At 51.8% G+C, this 26987-nt stretch overlaps 1 protein-coding gene across 3 annotated transcripts in view; it reads right to left on the bottom strand.

Moving 5' to 3' along the window:
• Positions 1-8868: 8868 nt before the first annotated feature.
• ACTN1 (actinin alpha 1) overlaps positions 8869-26987 on the bottom strand; it is a 95309-nt gene continuing 77190 nt past the window's right edge. Inside the window, exons 9-22 of one of the 3 annotated variants that reach the window (XM_082384386.1) lie at positions 25922-26014; positions 24352-24582; positions 22559-22706; positions 19472-19622; positions 18881-18989; positions 18230-18370; positions 17221-17403; positions 16795-16929; positions 15218-15397; positions 14328-14474; positions 13288-13368; positions 12751-12816; positions 11371-11529; positions 8869-9589 (exon numbers count right to left, since the gene is read on the bottom strand). In XM_082384386.1, coding sequence (XP_082240512.1) covers positions 9431-9589; positions 11371-11529; positions 12751-12816; positions 13288-13368; positions 14328-14474; positions 15218-15397; positions 16795-16929; positions 17221-17403; positions 18230-18370; positions 18881-18989; positions 19472-19622; positions 22559-22706; positions 24352-24582; positions 25922-26014 — 1983 coding nt within the window. In that variant the 3' untranslated portion in view covers positions 8869-9430. The remainder of the gene's footprint in view (positions 9590-11370; positions 11530-12750; positions 12817-13287; positions 13369-14327; positions 14475-15217; positions 15398-16794; positions 16930-17220; positions 17404-18229; positions 18371-18880; positions 18990-19471; positions 19623-22558; positions 22707-24351; positions 24583-25921; positions 26015-26987) is intronic. The other 2 variants (XM_082384388.1, XM_082384387.1) reach the window with 2 other exon arrangements.

Genomic DNA, 26987 nt, shown 5'->3' with positions numbered 1-26987 from the left:
GGACACGGGGAGGGGTAAGGGTAAACTGGGACGAAGTGAGAGAGTTGCACTGACATATATACACTACCAAATGTAAAATAGATAGCTAGTGGGAAGCAGCCACATAGCACAGTGAGATCAGCTCCATGCTTTGTGACCACCTAGAGGGGTGGGATAGGGAGGGTGGGAGGGAGACGTAAGAGGGAGGGGATATGGGGATATATGTATACGTATAGCTGATTCACTTTATTATACAGCAGAAACTACACAACATTTTAAAGCAATTATACTCCAATAAAGACGTTAAAAAAATTTTTTTTAGAGAAGTGATAAGACACAGGAAAAGGACTGAGTTTCTAGGGTGGAAAATTGTGGGAAGGCAAATATATGGGGAAGCCAATGGTAGCTAAGAGCTAGTTTTAGCAAGGTTTGTGTGTAGATTCCTCTGATGCTGTCTCTGGGTTGCTGAGGATCTAGAGTTGCAGCCAGTGATTAACTTCTGGACTTCCTGGTAGAGAGCAAAGTTTACAAATGATACATACATTTACAAATTTATGTCCTGCTTTTAGGCAAATAGGAGAAGGGAAGAGAGCTTTTCTTGTATCTTCTTCTTCTCAATTGCCTTCAGTTCAAAATAATCCTTATGTTGAAGTGGCATTTTTTGGAGTGGCATCAGGGGCTACCCACCATGATGGAGTGCCAATGAAAGGAACCTCAAAATAGAAGAAAGGAGAGGAGGGATTTCTTCTCTCTTGGAGGTTCACACCCTGGCATCCTCATCTGCAAATTGGGGCCATCAATCTCCAAGAGTCACCAAGGACGGGAAATGAGATTGCATCTCTGAGCACCTACCAAAATGCTTGGCATGTAGACATTAGTTTGAATCAGAATATCTGACTATTATAAAGTTCTTTCTTATGTCCTGACAAATTATTCCTCCTATTAATGATGAGATCTTAATCTAATGCTTCCCAAAGTGTGGCCCGTGACCCTGCTTGGACTACTTACTAGATTCTACCCATAATGTCCCGGGGACAGATTTCCAGTTGTCTTTGCTCCTCTTAGACCCACTCAATCACAATCTTAGGGGACAGAGCCCTGGATTCTGCATCTTTGACAGACTCCCTAAACAATTCTTGGGCATAGCAAAGTTTGAGTACCACTAGTAAAGTGAATGAAACATCGTTTCTGGAGATTAGAGAGACCTGGGTTCAAATCTCAGCTTGGCCACTAACTTAAGGTTTCTATGCCTTGGTTTCCTGGTTTTTAAAATGGGGATAATAATAGTATGTGTGATGATTAAATGCAGAGAAATTGCTTAAGACTTGGGCCAGCACAAAGTAAGTGTCAACAAGTGTTAGTCATTGTTTTTCTCCTGCTAAATGTTGCTTCTGCTGTCCCTCTGTGGCACAGACCATGGCCCCCAACATCCCAGGAACAGCCCAGCTGGGACCCGTTGGGAGCAGTGCAAAAGCAAGCAAGGAGGATGTGAGGGCTCAGGCTCGGGTCTTGCCCCCTGCTCCTCTCAAACTGGGTAACGCTGTAAGGACACATCTGGCCACTGGAGGGCAGCATCCACCTAGCTACTTAAGAACAGCTTTCCCAAAAAGCAGCTTTCTGGTAGCAGTGGGGAAGGTGGAAGCCTTAACGGGGGCTTACTGGACACTGGATTAGTTGCTTCATTCTAGGATTTCATTTACATCCACCCTACTCTAGGCAACCCTTAGTGGATAGATGTGTTCTAAAATATAACCTATAAAGAGAAGTTTTACGTAAAGAACCCTATTTTCCCATTGCCTTGAATTATAAAATGAGAATTTTGATCCTAACTCTGGGCTCTCCCACAGGTGCCCAGTGACAGTTTTCTGAGTGCCCACATGCCTGACCACCAGGACTCCCCACACCTCCCCAAGGCATGCAGGAATCTCCCTATTTTCCAATCCTGCCAGCTGCTGGCTGCACATGAAGAAACACGTAGTCAGCCCAGAGAGAGGTGGCAGCCCCCTTCCCACACCTTTGGTGTTCCCTTCTCAATGCAGCAGCAAGGACAGTTTCTGCAGCCAGCGGGTCCAAGTGTTCTAGTACTGTGTGAGGACAAGTCATGGGGCCCCTGGGCGCCCATCTCAAGAGTCTCAGGTGAAGTCACTCTCCCAAGCATGTCCCCAAGAATGGTCTGTGTCTTAGTTTGGGTTACTTACCCCCAAGGAAATCTCTAGACGATGGTGTGCTGTGAACTCACTGGACTGAAGCAGGACAGCATGTTTGAGAATGAAGTCCATCCAGAGAGACCAGGTCCTGCTGGCAGCATGTAAGCCCCTGCCTCAGGCATTACCTCTGGACACTTCAGTTATCCAGGCCAGTAAATCACCCTCTGGCCTTACCAGCTTGGGTTGGGTTTTGTGGCTCTTGGTCTAGAAGGGTCCTAACCAAATACACAAGCTAATAGTTACTGAGCATCATGTTCAAATGACGCTGGGTTGAGTACATGCATGAGGTATTACATCTAATCATCTCAGGCTGATTGTGTATGAAACCAAAATACCCTTTTCTCTCTCTCCATCCCCCCTTTCTCCTCCCACCCACCTTGGCTACAAGCTTGGCTGTTCTGGACAGAGCAGGAAAAGGAAAATGTGTCACGAGGTACCAGGATCCAGTTCATCTCACCCACAAGATTGAGCAGACATGGGGCTAGGTCTCTCCCCCACTTCAGCATTGCTTCATTTTGTCTGTTAAAGACCAGCTTTCCATGCTTCTCCTGCAATTGGCAGATAATGTGAGCACAAGCGTCTTCTGAGTTTCCAAGCTATTGGTCCAGCGCAAGATCAAATTAGCTCTTTGAAGCTGCTTCTCCACACTGTTCACTCATATTAAGTTGAGGATCTTGGTCTCGTTTCCAGGGTATCTCCCACATCCTGTTTTTTTTAGACCCACTTTCAGGGTTTTACATGCATTCCCATGAAATGTAACCTTATAAGATTACTCCCATCATTATTGCCTGTTGAGATCTTTTGAGATCCTAATTCTCTCATTTACCTTATAGGCTTCATAGCACCTGTGGGTTTGATGAGTCCAAGTCAGTAGGACTTAAACAAAACAGAACCAACAATCGGTCCTTACAGCCTATAGCAACCTCTCAGAAGTCATCAGATTCATAAGGCAGCACACTCTGGGCACGCTTTTTGTTTACACAGCCACTTAGCACTGCAGTGGGGCTCTCTATCGTCCCCACCAGGAATAGAGGAGACGCTGCTTGTCTGAATTTCAACAAGGACTGAGACATCTTTATATTGCTGTTTCTGAAGAGCCCAGTACCAACCCCAAAAGAAGACAATGTTAGTCAAGCAGCGCCTGCTCTTCATGGAACCGGGCTGCCCCCAGGGATGACTGCATCCTTTTACAAGTGTTCACAAACCTCTTTCATATAGCTTGCTTTCAGAAGCCATCTTCCCAGGTATTAAGAGTTTGCAAAATCTCTCTTGCACTTTCTGTTGGAAAAGTAGGATTCAAGGAGATGTCTAAGCAAAAAAGGATAATTAGAAATGGAAGATGCTAGAGAGGGGCGATTAGAGACCATATGTTAAAGTAATCTGTGATAAGAATGGATGTTTTACATTGCCTGAGGATCTCTTAGCTTGCCGAATTACATAGAGTAGGTTTAGGATGAATCTTTCTTTTGTTCTCTCATCAAAAATAGAATCCAGAAGGTTGGGGAGTTGACAGGGAATCTGTTCCGTGGACCATATTTCATTGAATCTAAAATACGGTCAGATTTAGAAGATGCTCCATTATTTTGTAAACCATCAAGAAAGAAAATGTGTAACCAACTAAACTGTAATACAATGCTTTCTTATCATTCTTTTATTTTGTACTTATGTGCATTATGTACTTATTGAAAGAGCTCTTTTAGACTTTAAACGTTTTTATCATCTGTCACTCTTGTGCAGAGATAAAAAAGAAAGTATGAGCAAAACAAATTTGCTAAAACTTCCTCAAACGCAGAGTCCAACTCTTCTGAATTCCTTGTCAGAGTCTTTAAGTGCATTTTCCACACGCCATTTCGATCCATAGCATTAATAATGCAGCTTTTCATAAGAGAGAGCGCCACTATGACCTCCAGATTGTCTTTCTGTATACCCCTTCTGCAGGCTTTGATCCTGGTGCCTGATCTTACTAGAAGGTGTTAATGGAAGTATGAGACAAAACCGGGACTCACTTTCCTACTTCAAAAGGGCAGGCAATGACTCTAGGTCATGACTGCCACCTTGCCAACAGCAATGGTAGGATACCATTCATTCTAACGTGAGATTGGTCATAAGTTACATCCCAATCTCAGAGATGTGAAAATTGATAATGAACTGAGGTAGCTCTTATAAGGCCGCCTTTTGAGTTATCTGTCGCACCCAGCTCCTGACCGATGGCCCCAGCCTCATCCACTGGTAGGAATCACCGAGTCAGACCAGGCCAGGCTGGGCCAAGTGGGTCCTGCCATCTTGGAATTGGGACTAGCTCCTTGTGTAGAGGAAAACACTGGGGTACGTGGGGTCAGCCTCTCCCACCACAGGGGTCATGACCAGAGAGAGCTGGGCCCGAGAGAGGAGCAAAGCTCCCACACAGAGAGGGGCCAAGATGAGATGGAGAGATGGCAGGCTCCTGGCTTCCCGAGGGCTTTCTGGGGGCTGTGGCTAGTCCCTATCTGAAGCTGGGCTGCCGCCTAGGCCCTGGGTTCTGGACACACCCTGAAGACTATTTCCCCTTTGTCTCTAAGCCGGCGAGGTGGTCCAATCACTAGCAAAGGGTCCCACTGCAGCACCTTAGCTGTGCTTGCTCAGACAGGGGCTCCTCCACCACTCTTGGGGCTCTGAAAGCCTCCACGGTCACAGAGTGGCTTCTAGAGCTGTAGTTTAGCTGAAGGACCCTATCCCACCATGTCTGAGTGTCCTGTTCTCTCTGGGCCCTCCCTGCCTCGACGTAGGCTTCCAGCTCTGATGTCCAGGTTTGCCCGGTGCTGGGTGTGAGAGGGGTGTCTGTCCAGTGCCATCCTCCAGGGCACTGCATGTAGACAAGGTTCTTCAATGGTTTCAGTGGCGGTGCTGCTGTTTAGTTACCTCTCTTCTGTCCCCCTAGGTTTGGCCTGGTCTGGGGGTGAAGGAGCAGCCTGTGACCTCGGGGCAGACTTGTCCGTGTGAGGTCATCCACCCCATCAGTGGTTAAGCCCACAGCCTTCAGCCCCTCAGCCAGTGCCACTAACCAGGTGAGCTAATCAGCCTACCCACCTCCTGCTGGGCCTAGTCATTCTGGCCCTTTTGGGGTTTCGGAGCTTTGAAGCTTCCATCTCCCTCCTCTGCAGACTGGCGATTTTAGGGTTAGGAGTTCTGGTCCAGTAGCTGTGACAGCCTCCCAGGGCTGACGCTGCAAGTTCAGGCCTTTGAAGCGGGGGTGGTTTCTCCAGAGCCTCAAGCCTGTAACATGGGTCACTGGCGTCAGGGAGGCAGCCAGCTTCCCAGAGGCCTGGATAATGGAGCAAGTATTAGTGTCCTATTGTTGCTGTAACAAATTACCACAAATGTAGTGGCTTAAAATATGAATTTATTATCTTACAGTTCAGAAACCCAAAATGGGTCAGCAGGAGGCTGACCCCTGGAGACTCTAGCGGAGAGTCCATCTCCTTGACTCCTACCAGCTTCTAGAGGACAGTGCATTCCTTGGCTTGTGGCCTCATGTCATTCCAACCTCCACCTCCATCATCACATCTTCTCTCTGACACTGCTGCCTAGCTCCCTCTTAGTAAGAGCCCACCCAGATAATCCAGAATAACCTCCCCATTAAGTTCCTTAACTCAATTACCCTCTGCAAAGTCCCATTTGCCATGTAAAGTAACACGGTCACAGGTTCCAGGGATTAGGACATGGACATCTTGTGGGGACCGTTATTCAGCCCACCACAGAGTTCAAAGACTAGAAGAGGACTCCTCTTAATGGTATTTTCCTAGATGTACATTATATGTTATCACCTGAACCTTTGACCCCAAAAGCCAGCAATGAGTAGGAAAGGGACTTGAAATCGCCTATTTAGAAATAAGTAAACAGATGAAGTAAATCAAACTCTTAGTACTAATACTTTGGTGGTGTTCAGCAGTTTTGTAAGCATCATGACAACCAGTGGGTTAATTTAAGGTGACTGAACACGTCAGAGAACCTGGCATATATTAGCTTTGTGGTTTTTCATCTGAAATGTATAATTGAAATGAGACGTGTGATTTTAATTCTGGACGTGTAAGAGAATTGTTAGTAAACAGCTTTGAACTGCTCCAGAGAACGTGATTTACTACATTTATAATATTTCAATTGCTTTGTGCTGAGTGAAACTTTTCCGCTTGGATTTGAATCTTCCTGGGTTGGGAGTCTGTTGTCCTGGAAAGAATTATTAAAACTTATAAATACATTTAAAATATCTACAGGAATTTAATGAAGTTTGCAAGTGGGGTTGTTTTGGGGGATTAAATCTGTTAAATGTATGAATGATTAGGACAAGGAAGAGTGTTTTTATTTTTACAGAAAAATTACATTATCAATAAAACAAGATGTCCATGATGACCTTAAAAGCTTAAGAAATCAATTCTTAAGATGTTACCTCTTTAACAGATTGAAAATTAATTTAATTATAGTCATTTGCACACATACAAGCACCCTTGAACACTGAGAAACTCAAACACTTGAAGGCTGTGGAATAACTCTGTAAACACACTTCGTTCAAATGACTCACACATTCTTTTAAAAATTGATCATATCTCTGGAAACGAAGGCTTTTTTTTTTTTTTTAATATTTTGGCCACACCGCATGGCATGTGGGATTGAACCCACATCCCCTGCAGTGGGAGCATGGAGTCTTAACCACTGGACCACCAGGAAGTCCCTGGAAATTGAAGCTTATTAAAGCACTTACACCCTGAGTTTAGGAAACTTTCCGGTTGGAACAGTTTCCCTCTCCTCAACTCCTATACCACCATGCCCTTGGGTAGACTTGCATGTAAATAGCTAAAACAATGTATCTTGCTTATCGGCCTCTCTCAAAAGACTTTGAGGGCAGGCTCTGGCCTTTTTCCACAGTTTTCCCCACAGAGCTGCAGTCAGAGTAGACCCACCTTGAGCATTTACTGGCTTTTTACCAGCCAGTGGTAAAACCTATAGGAATGTTTCCCAAAGCAAAAGTCAACCTCTCTCCGCATGTCTTTTCTCCTGAGCAGCCTTGCCTCTTTCCCAGGGCAGGGGTGTTCCAGAAACTCATAGGACTAATTCCTAAACAAGAGGGCCTCACACTGAAGAACTTGTTATCTTTGGCCCCAGTTCAATAAGTTCTGATTTAGGCTTAGTCCTCTTATATGAGGGGACGCATCATGTTGAGGGTTCTCTTTTTAAGAGCTCCTTCAAGCGAATCCCTTGAAACTTAAAATAAGATTGACCACAGCTAACATTTATATGCACTAATATTTTAGGAGCTCTGTGTATTATAGCATCAACTTTCCAACAGCACTATTATCCCCTGTTAACAGATAAGGGAACTGTAGTGCGCAGTTACCCATTTTGTAAATGGCGGTCATGATGAATTTGAACACTGGCAGTCAGACTCCACAGACCCAACTCCCTGTAACCACTACACCAAACTGTTTTACTCCTAGACACAGCCAGAACTGGAACACAGACCTTTAGCTTCCGTTGCTAAGTTACATTTCTGTAAATCACTGCACTGTTACTATTACTGATATCATTATTGGCAGTCTTCATTGCCTGATAACCTCGAGGAGGAAACACACGTAAGGGGAAAAAACAGGAGAAGCTAGAGCAGTGCACACAGATGTCCCAGGGACCTTGTTATAAGGCAGATTCTGATTCAGGAAGGTCTGGGGTGGGGCCTGAGAGCCTGCATTTCCAACAAGCTCCAGGTGATGCTGGACAGCGGCCACCTGTGGGACAGTCTGAATAGCAAGGGACGAGATGCCTCTGAGAATGTGTCCCCTGTGGCAAAAATAAAAGGAATGGGGGCATGTAGATGTCACAGAGCTGTTTGATGCTGTGGGAAACAAACGAAGGTGGAGTTTACTTTCAACTCATAGGAGCCTCCTGAGGAAACTACCTTCTCCTTTTAAAAACGAAACTGGTGTAAGAAGATGGAACGCGCCAAGGTCAAGAGCATATTAGGGGTGGTCCAGGTGCCCCCACACCATCGACCCCACACACACTTCTGGAAAACAGTAAGCAAGGAGCAAGCAAAGAACTGACATGGAGTGTTGTTGCTTTAATATGGTGTGTGCCAAGCTGTATCAAAGTGGTCCACACTTGCCAATTTTCTCCTGACCATTTTTTTTTTAAGTGTTGCTTTTTGTAAAAAAGTAATTAATTAATTAATTTTGTTTTTGGCTGCGAGGGTCTAGGGTCTTCGTTGCTGCGCGTGGGCTTTCTCTAGTTGCGGCGAGCGGGGGCTACTCTTCACTGCGGTGCACGGGCTTCTCATTGCAGTGGCTTCTCTTGTTGTAGAGCACGGGCTCTAGGTGTGCGGGCTTCAGTAGTTGTGGCACGTGGGCTCAGTAGTTGTGGCTCACGGGCTCTAGAGCGCAGGCTCAGTAGTTGTGGCGCACGGGCTTAGTTGCTCCGCAGCATGTGGGATCTTGCCCGACCAGGGATCGAACCGTGTCCCCTGCATTGGCAGGTGGATTCTTAACCACTGCCCCATCAGGGAAGCCCCTGTCCTGACCTTTTTTTTTTTTTTTTTTCTGACCATTTTTAATGAGCAATATTGTTTTAAAAAAAGTGTGTGCTGATAAACAGACTAATTACACCTCTGGACTTAAAAATGAGAAGACAAGCCACATAAATTCTCTTCCTTAAAAAAACAGCCATTTCAAAAGATTTTCTTTAATATCATAAAATATTTTCATGGACAGGTGAGCTAGCAAACACACATGCACCAATGTGCCTTTGACAAGATTATCCCCTACCCTCACCCCCCCACTCCACATCAAGGTGGACATGAGATTGGAGAAATGAATACAGCAGATGGTACAGATAGAAAAAAAAAAATCGATAAAAAGGATGGATATAACATTGTGCTTGGTTATTTTCCTATGTCACAACAAAACAAAACATTTCGGTGCAAATAGTTAATTCTTCCTCTTTTCCATTTAAGTCTGGTGGAGAAAAAAATACTTTTTCTATAATAAAATATGTGGTTTTTTTGGTTTTTTACTTTTTCTAACGTAACTTTTTTTCTTTTTTGCAGAAAATAATTTTGTAAACTGTCACTTCGCGGGCTGGGAGGCTCGATGCCACTTGGGTCCAGCTCGCCCCTTTGGAGGCAGAGCGTGAACCAAACCCGGGCGGGAGAGGGGGGACAGCTGAGGCGCAGGGCTGGGCGCGCATGGCGGACGGGGGTGAAGGCGTGGGCCGGGGGGAGCGGGCTAGAGGTCACTCTCGCCGTACAGCGCCGTGGAGAAGGACATGTAGTCCAGAGCACCGGGCACGGCGTCGGGGCCGGTGTAGGGGGCCATTCGCGCGATGCAGTACTCGGCCTGGTCAGGCGGCAGCTCACGGCGCAGCTCGTCCACAGTGATGTAGTTCTGCGGAGAGAGCGCGGTCAGGACGGCGGGTCAGGGCGGCCGTAAAGCAAAGCGGCCGCAAAGGCCGGAGGCCGTAAACCTCACTCGTGACATTAGGTACCTTGTTCCGTCCCCGTTCTGGCCCTGTCCTCATACTTCTGGATATAGAAATACGTGTGTGTGTGTTGTGTACATACACACACGCACATGCATATTACACATATATATGTACGTATATATGTATGTGTATGTATATAAATATATACGAGATATATATGCACATATATAACCTTATACATGTGTGTATATAAATACGTATGCTATATATACATATACACATATATAACCATATACATGTGTATAAATATATGATATATATACACATGCACATGTATATTGCACATACATATGTACATATATATGTATGTGTATGTATATAAATATATATGATATATATACATATACACATATATAACCATATACATGTGTGTGTGTGTGTGTATATATGTAAATCCCCTTACAAGTTTTCCACTTCTATAACTACTTGAGGTGGTTTCCAAGCTAACTGGAAGTGCTACCTGCACCTGTAATCTTTCCACGTACTGCTCTAGCCCGCCCCGACCTCAAGCTGGAGCAGGAACAGCAACACCGTATCTGGTGGGACAGAGTAGGGCCCCTCACACCCACTCAGCTGGGCTCCGAGGACATCACCCAATTCCTGCAACTTACATGAGCATCAAGTTTTGGGCATCATCGCCACAGACAGCTATCTGAACCGTGTTTGCAAACTTGGGACCTGACCCCACCTGGCCTGGTTCCCAGTCTGGGCCTCTGCTTTCTCCCCGCCTTGGGCTTGCCCATGAAAGTCTACTTGGAAGCTACTTCTTTTGGGAGCTTGAGGCTCCACAGGAGCTCAGGGGCTCTGACCCACAAGGCGGGCCCCCGTCCTATGCCCTACTTCTGCCAGAGTCCCCCAGGAGCCAGTCTGAAGGAGGGAGGGGCTGGCCCTCAGGTCACTTCAAAAGTCAGAAGACCAGGTCCCTTTCTGGGCCCCGGAGACCTCCTCTACAAAATGAGTCACTTCAAGGAGGTGGTTTCTCAGGGTCCTTCCAGCTCCAAAGTGCTATGACTCTAACATGCTGCCCTCGAACTTAAATCAGACCTTTAGGAACCACTTTGTGGGTTGAGACTTTATTTCCACATAGATTGAGACATTGCAGAAACTATACTCCCTATTGGCTAAGGAAGATTGGCATAGGGATTATCCTGTGAATTTTTCAGAAAGGGAATCTGGCCTCTAGATGCCTCTGCCCCCAAATTCCTCTGGATGCTCACATGTTTCCACTGTCAGGCAGGGCACTGCAGGGAACTTGGGAGATTTGGAAAATTGAAGCTGACTGCTGCTCAGGGTAGAAAAATGAGACACACGCTTCCTTCCTGCTCCCCACCTATACGCCATACCTTGTGCCCAGAATGATATAGGGGCGAAGTCCAAGCTCTCAGATGGACCTTCCATCACCCACTCACACACTCCACCTGACTGGATTGCCCTCCACCACCCATCATTTCATCACCAGTATCTCATCACAAGTATGACATGCAGTGTCCCTGGCAGGGGACCCCCTTAAGCTAACGCTGTGTCCTAATGCCTTAGCTGATCCCAGGACATTACAGAAATGGGTAGAGGTGACAGCAAGGAGGCCCGGGGCGGGCGGTGGCGGGGGAGGAGCAGTGGAGGTGCTCACGACCACCCCTCCAGATCAGTCCGCCCCAGCATGGTGCCCACACCACAGCAGACCCACCTTATCCCCGGCCAGGATCTTGAAGGAAGCCATGACTTGGTCTGCTGTATCTGTGTCAGCCGTCTCACGGGACATAAAGTCGATGAAGGCCTGGAACGTCACTACCCCTAGGCGGTTGGGGTCCACAATGCTCATGATGCGGGCAAATTCTGCCTCTCCCTGGAGGGAAGAGCCAATCCCAGGCCTGTCATCCTCTCAGCCACGATCTCCTCTCTCTATGGACCTGAAGCCCCTGTGGGCTCGGAGTAGCCTGAGGCTCTTAGAGAGGGCAAAGCGGACCCCTGACCTAACCTGGGTTGTCTTGAGGGCATGATAGGAACATAATACCCAATAGTGAAGACCCAGTTCACGCTTCCCAACCTCTATGGATGCCTTGATTCCTCTTGGAGCAAAAATGATAATGCTGATAATAATTAATGACAGCAATGGCTGACACTCACATAGCGTATACTATATACCAGGCAGTATTCTAAGTGCTGTGTATAATTCATTTAACCCTCCTCACAACCATATGAGGTAGGTATTTATTTTATTATTTCCATCAGGTTTCAGATGAGAAACCTAAGGCCCAGACAGGCTTAGTGACTTGCCCAAGGTCACACAGCCAGTAGGTAGAAGAGCTGAGACTTGAACTTGGGTGGTCTGCCTCCACCGCACTGTACTTTCTATGTGTCAGACATGGGCACAGCACTCACTTGAGTTCCTTCATTTAACCATTACAACAGTAGGGCAGGGTTCCCCTCACCTTATCCAGGCCCCCAAGCTGGTGATGGCAGAGCTGGGATTTATTCCCGGGTTCCCTGTTTCTAAAGCCCGTGACCCTGCCCCTCTGCTGGGCAGCCCATGGGCTCTGCACTCTGCACCACAGCCCAGGCGTCGCCGGGCTGCCTGGCTGAGGCCCCTGTCCTGCTCAGAAGGCTGGCACGAGGGCTGGCAGCTGAGAAGGTTGGGGATGGGCTTGAGGAAACGGCAAAGGGGCAGCAGGCCTGGCTGGAGCCATCACACGGGCAGAGGTGGAAATCTCCACGCCTCATGCAAGACGAAGCAGGACCAAGCCCCACCCAGAGTGCCCACCACCAGTCCTTCCTGGCAGCCCTGGGGTCAGCCCCACCATCCACAGTGGGAGAGAAAAGGCCCACCTCCACTGTAAATATCAAGAGATAAACCAGCAGAGAGAGGCGAAAAGGCCAGGTCTCTGGGACACACACAGGCCCTGCGGCTGGGCTCAGCCTTCAGGGCGCCATCTTCCCCATGGACCAGAATCTTGAGGCCCCTCTGGGGAGGGCACCCTGAGCCCGAGGGCCTCCAGCCCGCCACGGCCAGGACTCGGCCTCTCGAGTCAGCTGGCTGCCCCTGGCCGGAGAGCGGGGTTTACATTACCATGTTGTAACCCATGGAGATAAGGCAGGCGCGGAAATCATCCGTGTCCATCATGCCTGTCTTCTTCTGTGGGGCCAGTGGCACCGAGACACAAGGAGGAAGGGCCGGCCGAGGGCCAGGAAGACATGGCACAGGTGGCCAGAGGGGAGGTCGAGGTGTACGGTTTGGGGGTCAGGAAGGGGAGAGGAAGGTAGGAGGAGCAGATGCAAATACACATCCGGGGAAAAAGTCCACAGGAAGGAGGAAGACAGAGCAGGGAGATGCAAAAATCCGTCCACAGGATGGAGAGCGGCGAGGAGAGAGGAAGGTGGGCACCGAGCAGGTTCCCACGAAAGACAACAGAGGGCAGAGGTCGGAGTAGTGGGAGGAGGAGCCCGACACGGGCCAGGGGGGGACAGCAGGAGAAGACGAGCCCCGCGGCCCACAGGAAAGGGGAGACAGGGAGATCCAGACAGAGAGAGAAAAGAAAAAGGAGAAACGCGTTATTTCTCGCCCCGGACGCCACCCCTGAGCGTGCTCCATGCAGGAGGCGAGTACCTGGGGGTCGTTGCCAATATCATAACCCAAGCTGATGAGGCAGGCTTTGAACTCCTCGGGACCCAGCGTGCCGGAGTGATCCTGGGGCCGCCGTGCGCCAGCCAGCGAGCCATGCGGTGCCAGGGAGGTGGAGGCCGTGAGGGGAGGGGTGGGCCATGCCCCGGTGGAGGGTAGCGAGTGTGGGGAGACACAGGGACAAAGGCATGCGGATGGGGAGGGCGGAGGGTGGAGGGTCGGGGGAGGAGGGGAAATAAAAGTGCACACGGTTAGACACACAGACGAGGCCCAGGGGCCCTCTCCCTGGCACACTCAGCCCTGCTCCGGAAGGCAGGCCACAGGGGAGCACGGTGAGCCACAGGGGTAAGCAGCTGCCTCACAAGTGCCCAGCCCACCTCCGGCCCTGCTGCCCAGACCGGGGTTTCCAGGAGGGTTCCACCCACCCAGGTGCCTGGAGGGCAGTGAAGCAGGCCGGGGGGGTGGGCAGCACCTAAGCCCATGCTCCCGCCCCCTGTGGCCACCGCCAAGCCCCAGGGCACTGGGAGGGGCAGCCCACGCAGAACTGTCCTGTCCCAGAGCTAGGAGGAGAACCCAGGACTGACAACTCTGACACCCCCGCGGAGTGTCCCAATGGCTACACCGGGGGGGAGGGAAGGAGGGAGCCCCTGCTCTGTCCTGAGGCAGAGGCAAGGGATGGTCCCCACAGCCAGGGGACAGCAGGCCTTCCCTTGAGGCTATGGCAGCCTGGCTCCCGGGGGTGGACTCCTGGTCGCAGGAGACCAAGGGTCAGGGGTCAAAGGCCCTCTCCTTAACTCACAATGCAAGCACTCTCTCCAGGAAAGCGGGGAAGCTCATGGGACACCAGAACAGCTTCTAAGGCTGGCTCGGTGCGGTGCAGAGTCAGGGCAGGCTGACAGCAGTTCCTCCCGGCCACCACCCCCTTCACTTGCCCAGGAAGCGGGCCCACGTGCTGGGCAGTGCCCTCCAGGGCCCTGGGGCAGGGGCTGGGGCTGCCCTAAGCGAGTGCAGGGGGCGGGGCTCACCCGGTCAAAGTGGTTGAAGGAAGCCCGGAACTCGTTCATCTGCTCCTGGCTGATGCCCTTGGCATCCCTGGTCAGGATCTGGTTCTCCACCTCGTTGATGGTCCTGGCGATGGTGGTGAGGAGTTGCTCCCAGCCCACGCGGATGTGCTGGGGGTGGGCAGGGCCTGTCAGCAAAGGGGTCCCAGGCCTGGGCCACCCCTGCTACTCCTTCCCCTGACCATCAAAATGGCCAAAGCAATCAAACCAGGCCTTCTGTCCAGATTTACAGTGTCACCAGAGGCAGGGGGACCAGGACAAGGACAACCCACCAGGACAGAGGACCCTGATGATGAAGGGGGAAGCACAGGAGGGTGGTGGCCTCTGCCCAGGATGGCAGAGACCAGAATGACCAGTGTGGTCAGGTCAGGAAGGAGGGCAAAGTTGGCAGCAGGAAAAACTAAAGGACAAAAAAGTGGGTAATTCCCTGAATATCCAACTCCATAACCTCACACACATGCCTTCACGGTCAAAACAAGTAGGTCATTTAGAAAGCAGATGCCAAGCCAGCGTTTGGAGACCACCAGCCTCAGAATCACCAGGCTGCTTGTTAAAAATTTAGATTCCTGAGCCCCATCCCAGACCTAGTGAATCAAATTCTGGAGACGGGGCCTGGAAATGTGCACTCTCAACAAGCTCCTCGGGAAATTCAGAAGGCACTGAGGACTGAAGACCCAGAGCTCCAGGAGTGAGGAGAAGCGAGTATCCCCTCACTTAAAAGCCAGAGTTTATCCTACTATGACCAGTTTTCTTGGATGATGGGTAACCCCCCCACCACTACCCCAGCCCAGGATGGTGAAGCAGAAGGGGATCTGGGGCTCCCTCTCTGGAGAAGCAAGGTTGGTGCCACCCACCTCCATGGTGTAGTTGGTGTGCTTGTTGTCGAAGATGAGTGCCTCCTGGATGAGCTGGTGGTCGCCCTCCAGCTGGTCGATCTTGGGCTTGTAGTTGACAATGCTCTTCTCGTATTGCCGCAGGTGGCTGAGCTGGTCCTCCAGGGTCCCGTGCATCTCAATGGAGATCCTCCCAATCTCCTGCTCACCCGGGAAGGACGCCCTTGTCAGACCACCCCACTCTGGGCCCCTGGGGTGGAGACTGGGGCCCCCAGGTCATTGACCAACCCCTCAGATGATTCTTGGCATGGAAACAGCATCATAAAGGAGTATGACCAGCATCGTTATCACCAGCTGAATACCTCCTGTCTCTCGGGCACCTCTCAGCCTCAGGAAGGGGATGCAAGGTCAGTTGCTAACCTCAATGTTCACTCCTCTGCTCCTTAAACTCCCTTCCCAAGCCTATTCCCAGCTACCATCCATCTCAGGCACTCTCCCACTGAGCTGGGTTCCTCACAGGCTCAGCGCACCTCACCTACCTTCTCGGTGGCCATGCTCCTGCTGTTCTGTTCCTAGGATGCCTGCCTTGCCCACCTCAATCCCACCTGTCTCCGTGGTCCAGGACTAATCCCCGTTTCTGTCAGTCTTTCATCCATGTAAACACACCTTGCTCGTAAAAGCACCTTCTGTGCACTCAGTTCAACTCAGCAAATATATCCCGAGCACCTACTATGCACAACGTGCTAAGCAGGTGGGGGTGGGATGCAGGGAAGACACAAACATGAACTCGATGTGGTCTCCGCCCTCAAGGAGCTCAGAGGGACACCATGCTCTAACCCACCCAGTGTCCCTTCCTTGTCTACATCACCCCCATACCTGTCCCAACAATTCAGCAAAAAATTCCACGCTTGCCCAAGGCTCGGTTCTCTCTCTGGGGAGATCACCCTGTCTGACCAAGCTCACGACTCAGGGGCTTCCCTGGTGGCGCAGTGGTTGAGGGTCTGCCTGCCAATGCAGGGGACACGGGTTCGAGCCCTGGTCTGGGAAGAGCCCACATGCCGCGGAGCAACTGGGCCCGTGAGTCACAACTACTGAGCCTGCGCGTCTGGAGCCTGTGCTCCACAGCGGGAGAGGCCGCGATAGTGAGAGGTCCGCGCACAGCGATGAAGAGTGGCCCCCGCTTGCCGCAGCTGGAGAAAGCCCTCGCACAGAAACGAAGATCCCACACAGCCAAAAATAAATAAATTAAAAAAAATTAAAAAAAAAAAAAAAAAAAGATCACGACTCAGGAGGAAGGGAGACCTGGTCAGCCACATAAGCCAAAGGGCAAGCCGAGTCAGTCACCTAGGCACTGCTCCTTCTGTGGGACCTTGTGACTCTTTAGTGGTGTCCCTGTGTGGGTCTTTGCCCTCGAACCAGACACCGGAATCACCCCACAGGCCTTCCCCGCATAGACTCCGCCCCCACCCACAGGGCAGCAGACCAGACTCCACAGTCCCCGCAGGTCCCGTCCCAGAGGAGACAGGGCAAGCCTGACTGGCTGGGATGGTGCTGGGAAGGGTGGAAACCCTCTCCCTGCTTCCCACGATGGGCCCCACCTCCATCTTGGTCTGGATCCAGGGCCCGATGACGTTGGCCTGGGCCGCAAACTGCTTGCGTAGCCTCTCGTTGTGCTGCTGGCGGGCGTGCTCCTCCGTCAGGGCCTGGTCCCTCCGAGGCACCAGCTGCCGTACCTGGGGCAGGAACAATCATGGGACATTGGGATGGGCCAGCCATCTGCCCCCATTTCGGCAGAGGAAATGGAAGAGCCGTGAAGGGAAGGGGCCAGTCAGTAATAGAGTGAACACATTGACCTGTTCTAGAAATTCAGCCATTCATTCACTTGACAGATAATGAGTACTTACTATGTGACAATGAAATCAATGAAAAATCAGTGAAAATCAACAACACACACAGACAAAAATCCCCGCCCCTCTGAAACTTACAGTGGCTCCGCCAACGCCCCACCCAGCCCTTGGACTCACATGGTCCCATTTGCCGTTGATCTCCTGAGGCGTGATGGTTGTGTAGGGGTTGGTGCCCGCCATGTTGACGTGGTAGGTCTGGACAATCTTGGACACCTCATTGTGGATGCCTAGGATGGCCAGGCGCTCCTTGTCCGCATCGGGGAGGGTGGCCTTGAACTGCTCATGGGCTGTGGTCAGTCCCTGGACATAGACGGGCATGCAGGAGAAGCCCAGTGACTGGGAGGGAAGTCCCAAGGGAGACCCAAGTCCCAAGGAGCCAAGAGAGACCTGCAGGCCCCAGGGTAGAGGTGGGTGGAGGGGCCACTGGAGGCCGGTCCCACACCAGCTGGGAGGCCCAGAGGGTATCAACCCAGGGCTCTCGCGGCTGAGAACCAGGATGGCCGGGCTGGCCACGGGAAGGTGCCGACAGCTTCACGCTCAGGACTGGTGAAGTCAGCAGCAACCCCCCGGGGGGCGCTCACCACCCCACAGTCAGGTTGGGGACAAGGGGTGCTCCAGGTCTGCTCCTCAGGTGACCTCCCCCAACACACGTTCCTCAGCACTTTGCAAAACCTTTTTCATCTGACACTCTGCAGCTGTACAAAAGAACAGCTTATTGCTATGAAATGGGCTCCTAGATAATTGTTAGGTTAAAAATATAAGGCTCGGGATACAGTTTATAATGAACTTTTTGCATAAAAAAAGGGGCGTGGAGAAGAACATGTTAATAAATAAATGTGCTTGCCTACGCAGAGACCATGTAGTCATACTGCTCACCTCTGGGGAGGGGCACTCGGGGCTGGGGGACAAGGAAGGGAACTCATTGCTTAGCCTTTTTAGCTTTTAGATTTTATACCATGTGCATATATTACTGAGTCAAAATAAATAAAATGCAAAGCTTTCAAATCTATAACATCCTGGGGATGCTACCCTCAGTCCTCTCCTTACAGGGGCAGTCCTGCAGTAGCGTGAGCCGTGGGCAGCTGGGGAGCCGGCCTCCGGGGGCAAGGGGGCGGTGGCAGCACACCTGGATCTCCTCGATAGTGTGCACGATGAAGGTGTCCTGCAGGTCCTCCATGGCCCCCTCCATCCAGTTGTTGAAGGGTGCGGCCCTCTTGGCATATTCCAAGTACAGCTGGTCAATGGTCTCCAGCAGTTTCTCTGTCCGCTGGGAGTGCCAATGGCATGGGGGTGGGGAGGTGTTTAGCAAAGTCATGTCCAGAATCACCGCGTCCCCCCACCCCTATTCCCAACAGCCTTCGAGATCCTCCCGGCCAGCCCAAAGGGGTTCAGGTCTGGAAGCACAAGACTAACTCAGACAGAAAGAACAGGCTCTCTCTGAGGTTCTGGTTCTTAATATGGGGTGGATGGACCACCCCCCAACTGAGTCACCCAGCCTGGCCCCCAGAGAGTATGGTTTGGAGAACAAGAAAGTTCTCAAACAGCTGGGATGGGGCTGAGTACACTAAACCGGGAGGATGGGATATGATTAGGACATCTTCATCAGGGCAAAGGCCAAGTCCAGGGTCAGTGTGAGCCTTCCATAGGCAGGCCAGGCCTGGGGAAGGTCCGGGGAACCCAGTGGAGCCTCTTAGCCCAAAGCAAAGAGAGTCACGAAGCTGGAAGGAGCACACAGAGTTCTGTGAGGCAGGCCTCCATCTCCCTTGGGGGCTCTCACCTCCAGAGCTTCCCTCCGCTTCTGGGTTAGGGCTCCCAGATTGTCCCACTGGTCACAGATCTTTTGGCACCGGGCGTTGACACTGGGTGAGTCGTAATAGTCCAGCTCACTGGGAGGGATGAGACAGGAAGAGTCAGATGACCCAGGTGACTTCCGTGGCCTGCTCTCCTCTCCCTGGGGCTGGGGCGCTGGTGGCACCGGAAAGCCAGGTGTGCTCGCTTCATGAAGACCTTCCAGGACTCCCCTCCCACTCTCAACACCTCGGCTTTCAGGAGACCACTGGCAGGGGACCAGCGAAGGCCAGTTCTCCTCTGCAAGGGCCCCCGCCCCAACCCTGTCTGTAGGCCATGCCAGTCTTGACCCCAATGCCCAATGACAGGGAGCCACTAAGACCAGCTGAGAGCTCAGAGCCAAGACTTGGTCATCCTCTGGTCCCACACCAGTTACAGGTGAGGACCAAAGGCCTGGGACAGAACGATCACAGGCTATTCCCCACCTGGGGGGAACGTCCTTAGCCTTCCGCACTGATGAGTTTTCAGGCCACACTCCCACCTCCCACAGCGCCCCCCGCGCCCGCTGGGCCGGGCCTACTTGAGCTCCTGCGCAATGGCGGCGATCTGCTCCACGCGGTCCTGGTGGGCAGCCAGGTCGCTCTCGAAGGCCTCGTGCTTCTTGAGCAGGGCCTTGATCTCTGAGAGGGTGGCCGTCTCGTAATCCTTCTGTCGCAGCATGGCCTCTTTGCCTGGGGTCAGAGACAGGGCACAAGGCTGGGCGGGAGCCGGGAGGCCCCACCTTCTTGACCCCAACTACCCACCCCTCAGGGCCCGGGAGGTCCACTTCTGGTACATCCCGAGGAGACGTGCCCTATACGATGATCAATTATCTGCAGTTCGAGAAAGCAGATGTGCAACCGGAACACCCATCCACGATGGGGCAGGGGCGGCAAAGTCACTACTTTCCACGGAGCATGTCAGGGCCATCGGGCGTGGTGATGTACAAAGGCTATGCCGGACTAGGAGGGGAAGTTAGGGCATAACATGAACTTTATAAACAGCAGCAAACAATGATCTATGCCTGTGGCATAACCAGGGAAAAACAAGCCAAGTCCCTCAGGGATACCCCATCTTTAGAGTTTCTCCAGTTATAGTTGCTGGTCCCCAGCAGCCCGGCAGGGACCCCTCCCCTCAATTACGCTCAGTGTGGGTACCATGTCCAGTGCACTCTGCACATAAGCCATCAGTGGCCAGAATCTTCTCCAATCATCAGGTGCACTGCCCTCCCTTTTTAGGGGCAAGGCCGACTTGGATTTCTTGGATTTTAGTTTCCCAGGAGGAAAAGGGGATGAGAAATGACCTCCCAGACTGTTGTTAGACGATGGTTATCAGCTACCCTGGGAAGCAGCTGCTGCAGGACAGGGGCTGACCTGGCCTTGCCTGCACTCCCACCTCCTGTGTTTGCACCCATCAGGGATGCTCAGCCCCTCTCAGTAAATGAAGGCTGGGCTGTAAGGTGACGCCTTCTTTCCTTCTCTCTACTCTTTTTTCTTTGTCAGAATAATAATATGACAAGTTTAGGGAAAAAATATCACAGATGAGCCTACTTATCTACTCCTTTTCAGTCTTGCCTTATATGGATGTTGTGTTAAAACCATCGGGTGTATATAAATAATGTTTCCTGCTTTTAAAATACTCAGCAGCACATCATCAGTTTCTACTCTGGCTCCAGCGGCTTTTACATGAGCCACTCTGATGGCTGCATGACATTCTGTTGCATGGCTGAACCGTCACTGGCGTAACCACTCATTGCCCTACCATGGGGCATTCAGGCCCCTCAGCTTGCACTATTGTAGATGGTCTCATCGCAAACATCCCAGACACGTGACTTCAGCCATGCTTAGGGTTAATTTTTTAGACAGTCTCAAGAAATGGAATTCCCAGGTAAGCGGGCAATAACACTGTCAAGCGTGAGTACGTGTAGCCAGACTGCTGTGCCCAGCAGCTGTGCCAGCCATCGACTACAGGCATGCCAGCACCTCTCATGCCCTTGTTGGTGGCTGGCAAGCTGGCAGGGCCAATCCTTGCTCTGTACCTTTTGGCAAGCTGTTCCTTGGCTCCGGAGAGGACACGATAGAAGCATGTGGGTGAATAGGTGCAATTTCCACCATCCGCCTTCTACTCCGCACAACCACGCTTGGATAAATAGCTCCGTACATGAACAGTGGAACGTGGGGCAGCAACCTCATATCACTGTATACAAAGCTCAGCAAACCCCCTCTGCTGAGTCAAGCACACTCCTATCCCCCACCAAGCCTCGCTACCCCCAAGTGGCCGTCCCTACTCATCTCCAGCCTAATGTCTGAGGATCACAACAGAGCTGAGTGGGAGTGTCTTAGGGCACTGAGCTCCACTGGCCAGTTGGTCTGCCCCGGGGGCTCCAGCTGAAAAGGCTGCATGGCCCTAGGAGATCGGCAGCATGGCCCCCCTCTCCAGCCCCAATCCAGGTTCTGAGGAAAAGACCATTCCAGGTATGATCTTCTCTCTTTGGAGTTAACCTTAGCTGCCAACAAGCAGACACCAGACATGGCTCCAAGAACCTCCAGGTCAGAGTGATGGAGACACACAGGTGCTAAGGCCAGGGCTCCCGGTTACTACAATGGGAGGCCAGAAACAGGAAAAGGGCAGGCACTGGAGGGAAGATATCAAGGGCTACCATTTACTGAGTGTGTTACATGTGCCAGGCACCCAACTAAGCATAAAATGCACTTATGATATGTAAGCATATAACAACCCCATGAGGAGGTATGCTGAGTTGAATAGTGTCCCCCCAAAACTCATGTGCAACCCAGAACCTCAGAATCTGACCTTATTTGGAAATAGGGTCTTTGCAGATGTAATTAGTTAAGATGAGGTCATACTGGATTAGGGTGGGCCCTAAACCCAATGACTGGTGTCTTTAGTAGAAAACTGAGAGGCAGACTGAGTCACAGAGACCCAGAGAGAAGCAGCCACGTGATGATGGAGGCAGAGATTGGAGTGATGCTGCTACAAGCCAAGGAACACCGAGGACTGCCAGCAACCACCAGACGTGGGGAAGAAGCATCGGACAACCTCCCCCTCAGAGCCTCCAGAAGGAGCCAACCCTGATGACAATTCAATTTAGGACTTCTAGTCTCCTGAACTGTGAGAGAATGCATTTCTGTCCTGTTAAACCACCCAGTTTATGGTAATTTGCAGCCCTAGGAAACTAATCCGGGAGGGTACATCATCACCTGCATGTAATAGACAAGGAAACAAGACCACTGGTCCAAGTTACACTGCTTCAAGGTGGCAGCGTCGGGGTTTGAACCCCAACCTAATTCAGGGAAGAAGAAATCATTATAGTGACAAGAATAATTAACACATATATAGCATTGTACTATGCCAGGAACTCTTTTCCGTGCATCTAATGTATTAAGTCATTTAACCCTCATAAACCTATGAGGTTGGTACTATTATTGTCCCCACTTTACAGATGAGAAAACTGAGGCAACCAAAAGGCTGATGAACTTGCCTAATGTCAAGGAACTAGCAAGAGACAAAACAAAACAAATAAAAAACAAGAAAAAAAGGAGTTGTGGCTGGTGGTTCAGCATGAAAGCCAGACCCTTGGAATAGGGGGCAGGGGCTAGGCTGGCCTTACCGTCCGTCCAGGCCTCGTGGATGGAGGCCTTCTGCCGGAACTTCTCTGCCAGGTGGTCGAGCCGCTCCAGCCTCCGGATCTCATTCAGCAGCCACTCCTCATAGCCCTTCTCTGCCTGCTCCAGGCAACCCCAGGCGTTGTTGATGTCCTGTTAAGGATGGGCGGCACAGGGTCAGCCCGCGTGGCCCCCAAGACCCCAGAGCTACTCCATGCCTTCCAGGAGGAGCCTCCCCCCCGTCTCAGCCATCCCCGTCCAGCCCGCACGGTGTTTCCCAGGGCTCCCGGGCACCAGGCCTCCTGGACAGAGAGTGGGGCCACCCAGCTACGGGGCGTTGTGTGTGCAGCTCAGTGGGGAGAAAGCCCAAGGCCCTCTGTGCTCCAGGACTGGCTTCTGACAGGATTCTGAGCAATCACAGAGGTCACAGGGCCAGCCAGGGAGACACAGCAACAGACTGAACGAGGCAGGCAGGTGTGGGAGCCTCCCAGCCTTCCCACATTTCTGGGTCCACTCATGGGCCCCAGCCTCCGGGCCCTGGGCAATAGCCTGGAGCCTGTAGGGACCCTGGCCTGGGTAAGCTAGCCAAGATTTGCCCAGAGATAGTGACAGGTGCTGAGCACAAACCCACAGGCCTTCAGACAGGGAGCCACTGACAGGGCCATCTCTTACAGTTAGCACAAGGGCACCCCTGGGCAGTGACGGCTGACCCAGCTCGAGTGCCACCCAGGTCCCTGCCATGTGCCAGGGGCCGCGCTGCGTCCCCCCAGAGGAGGGGCTTTAAAGCACAGAGCACTCTCCAGCTAGCAGCAGCTCCGGCCGTCTAAAAACTGCTGATTCATCCTGGAACCTGTAAAAGGACTGCAATTTTCCAAACTGCATGTACAACGTCACAGCCTTTTTCCTGTCCCCCAGAGTCCCCCCAGGATCCTGCTTCCTTTTCCAATGCTGTTTGCATGCTTCTCCCCTTCCCTTCCATTCCTGCCCCATGAGCTCATGTATCCTCATCAACTCTCCATTGCAAAGGGCAAAAGCTCTATCCTGTTGAATTTTAAATTTTCTTTTACATGTTTCTCTGGCTCATAAAATTTCTCAAGTTCTGAGGAGAGGGTAAAGAGGGAGGAATAACAAAAAGTGACATAAATGAAGAAAACTTTATGACATGGAAACCTGGTCACAATATATTGTGTGTTTTTTTTAAGCAGCTTATTAATTAAAACATGCTTTAGGATTCCCTTAAAAATTATATTTACAGAGACTAAAAGAATCTCTTCCCCCCCAACATCTTTTAAGTTGATCCTGGGTAGTAAGATTATGAATAATTTCTATTTCCTGAATTTTGCTTATTTTTACCTTTGCAATATCCTACCAAAAAAATCTATTACTTAAGGTAATAAAAAAAATTTTTAAGTAAGATTCCATGAAAGTGAAAATTATCCTTATTGCTATTATACCCTGTTTGGTTCAACATGTCAAGAGGGATTTTGTCTGCAAAGATGATTTTTTTGAGGGGTAGGGAGGAAGGTGCTGGGGGCAGATCCAAGTGGATGTTCAGGGGTCTGGAAGGGCAAGTCTGACCCGGAATGGTGAGGAGAGAAGGGGCTCTGTTCCTGGGGAGGGAGGGAACCCCACACGGCTGAGTGTGGGCTGCAGCCTGGGCGGTCACCTGGAAGGGAGAACTGGTCTCTGGAGCAGGGTGGGCAGGTAGAGAGCACACGCCCCCGCCCTGCCCCACCCACGATGCCGCCTTGGATGGTGACCGGGCACAGCTGAGGGTGGGGGCGGTCCGGGTGCTCACCGAGACCATCCTGCCCTCGGAGGGCATGAAGGCGGGCCGGTTGCTGAGGCGCAGCTTGGTCTGCAGCGTGTTGAAGCTGACCTCCAGCTGGCACTTCTCCTGCACGCGGGGCGGCTTGTGCAGGCGCCGGTGGTCGCGGAAGTCCTCCAGCTTCTGCTGCATGACGTGCATGGTGCTCTCGGGCGCCCGGTTCTCCAGCCACGGGATGGTGCGGCGGATCCACTCCAGCAGCTGGAGGGGGCGGGGGAAGATGCTGGGAGGGGGGCAAGGACTGGCCTCCCTCTCCTCCCGATGCTGGGGGGGCACCTCTCCTGACGGCACACTCTTTCCCAACTACCAGCCCAGGCCATTCGGCCAGGTTCCACGGTGTTCCCTCTGAGAATCAAAGGCCTCATGAAGCCTGGACGCTAGGGTACGTCAACTCACAGCCAGCATCACTCAACCTCCCTGCTCTGCCAAGGGAAGACCTGGGGGCAAGATGGCTCAGCTAAGAGCAGGAGACCCGAGTTCTATTTCTAGGTCTACTACCTGGCTGGGCCTCAGTTTCCTCATCTTACCATGGAGGTGTGAACACTCATTCCCTGAGGCCCCTGCCACCTGACCTTCTAGGATTCTAGAATGTGGGTCCCTGACTCAAAAAGGAAGAGGCTGGCCTCTCGGGCACAGGCAGGGATTGTTTTCCTCGATGAGGTGATGGAGGAGGAGGAGGAGGAGGAGTGGAAGTGATGAGAGGAAAGACGTGATCCCCTGCCAGGTACCAGGCACGTGGCCTGAACTAACTCATCTGAATGATGACGAGAGCTACGTGGTCATGGGGTTAAGTACTGTGATCCTGCCTCAGGTGGCGGAGGAGGTAACCAAGGCACTGTGAGGCTCTGTGACTTGCCAAGGTGACCGAGGTGGAATGGTAGCACAGAGGTTAAACCCAGGCACCCGGGCACCAGAACTTGGGTTGTCACTATGCTGGATGGCAGATCTGATCTACCAAGAGGCTGGGCTGGGCTGTTCAGAGGGCTGAATTCTTCTAAGAAAGAAGCAAGTGGGGCTGTAACCCCAATGCAGCCAGTGGCAGAGCAGCAAATCCAGTCCTGTCCCCTCCTGTCCCCTGGGTGGGCCCGGCTGCTAAGCTAGCCTGAGCCAGCACTGGTTTACTCCCCGTTCACGTCCTCTCAGAACCGCATACTCCTTTTCTAGTCCAAGCGAAACCCCCAGAACAACAGTACACTCACTGATCTCGAAGGGCCTCCAAGGTCCCTTAGCACAGCTTTCACTTGTTAAGTGAAAAAAAAACAAGACCCAGAGAGGTGAAGGGATTTCCCAGGCTTACTCTCGGTGATAGAAAAAGCCTGGAACTCGGCTCTCCAAAGCCCAGATTGGCCCCTGACCCACCCTCTGCAGGAGCAGAGCCGAAGCTGTCCCAGGAGGACTGCTAGGGATGAGGGATGACACCCAGCCTGGGACTGTGCCTGGGCACGGATTTGGAGGTACGGGTTCTGGGGCTCCCTTGTCTCTCAGGGTAGGGCGGCAGGGCCTTGCCGGGGCCAGGCCAGGAGCACCCAGAGGTACCCACATCGCTGGCCAGCTTCTCGTAGTCTTCCATGAGCTGCTCATTCTCCTGGTTGACGGCCAGCACCTTGCAGATGCGATTGGCGGCTGTCTCGGCCTGGCAACAAGACAGAGAGGGTCACGGTCAGCCTCACAACGGTGGGAGCACCTGGCACACGCCTGCGGTGACAAGGTCTCCTCCCACCCCTGCAGGTCACGCGGTTGGAAGGCACCTCCCAAGACTCTAAATTCACAGGCTCTCCTCACCATCCTCTTTGCCAGCCTGGGCCGAGTCCCACAGGTCAAGCGAGCCCAGACGGAGATCTTAGTGGCTGAACTGGGGGCCCCTGAAGAAGAGCCTAAGTTTGAGATCCAACATGTATGTTGGGAAGAAACTAATCCAATGACTGGTATAATCGAAATACTCAGCTCAGGTGGAGGGGTGAGAAAATCCATGCCCATCCTGGGGCATGGAGACCCTGGGATTCCCAAGGCTCAGGCTTTCAGACTGGCTTTGCCAGGATCTTGGAGATGCAGGAATTCAAATCTGGGAGTCCTAGAATAAGGTGCTGATAAGGAGCGGGGCCTCTCAGGACCCCTGCAGAATCTCTCTAGGCTCCTGGCCCAGAGCCCAAAGAACTTTAGAGAAGCTGCAGGAATGAAGGATCAACCCAGCACAGGCAGGATGTCCAGAAAGTCGCCACGGGCACCTCCGGGAAAGCTAAGCGCACATTCCACACCGAGTGCTGGGCCAGCAGACACCCGATGTGGGCCTTGGTGGCAAGAGGAACTAAATAGGACTGAACGGCAATCAGATGCAAAGGCCCAGAAACCCCAGGGGACACCGCTTCTCCCGCTTAGATGCCATTGTGCACCTGACACCAGCAGGGGCCAGGCGCTCCTAAACCCACTTTGCTCAGGTGATCTTTAAATGCAGTTCTTGTGCACATCCTAACCCAACTGCAAGGGGAGGGGAACTTGAAGCCGTTTTGGGGTCCTGTGATAGGAAGATGGCCTAAGGGTGGCAGCAGATAATGCCAATGAGCAAACAGATACGCATCCTGGGGCCCTGGAGAAGGGTGACCCTGCAG

Source organism: Balaenoptera borealis, assembly GCF_965194805.1.
Source record: "Balaenoptera borealis genome assembly, chromosome: 3".
Classification (NCBI taxonomy): Eukaryota; Metazoa; Chordata; class Mammalia; order Artiodactyla; family Balaenopteridae; genus Balaenoptera; species Balaenoptera borealis.
The sequence above is the reverse complement of the archived record's forward strand: the minus strand, read 5'-3'. Positions and strand labels throughout refer to the sequence as shown.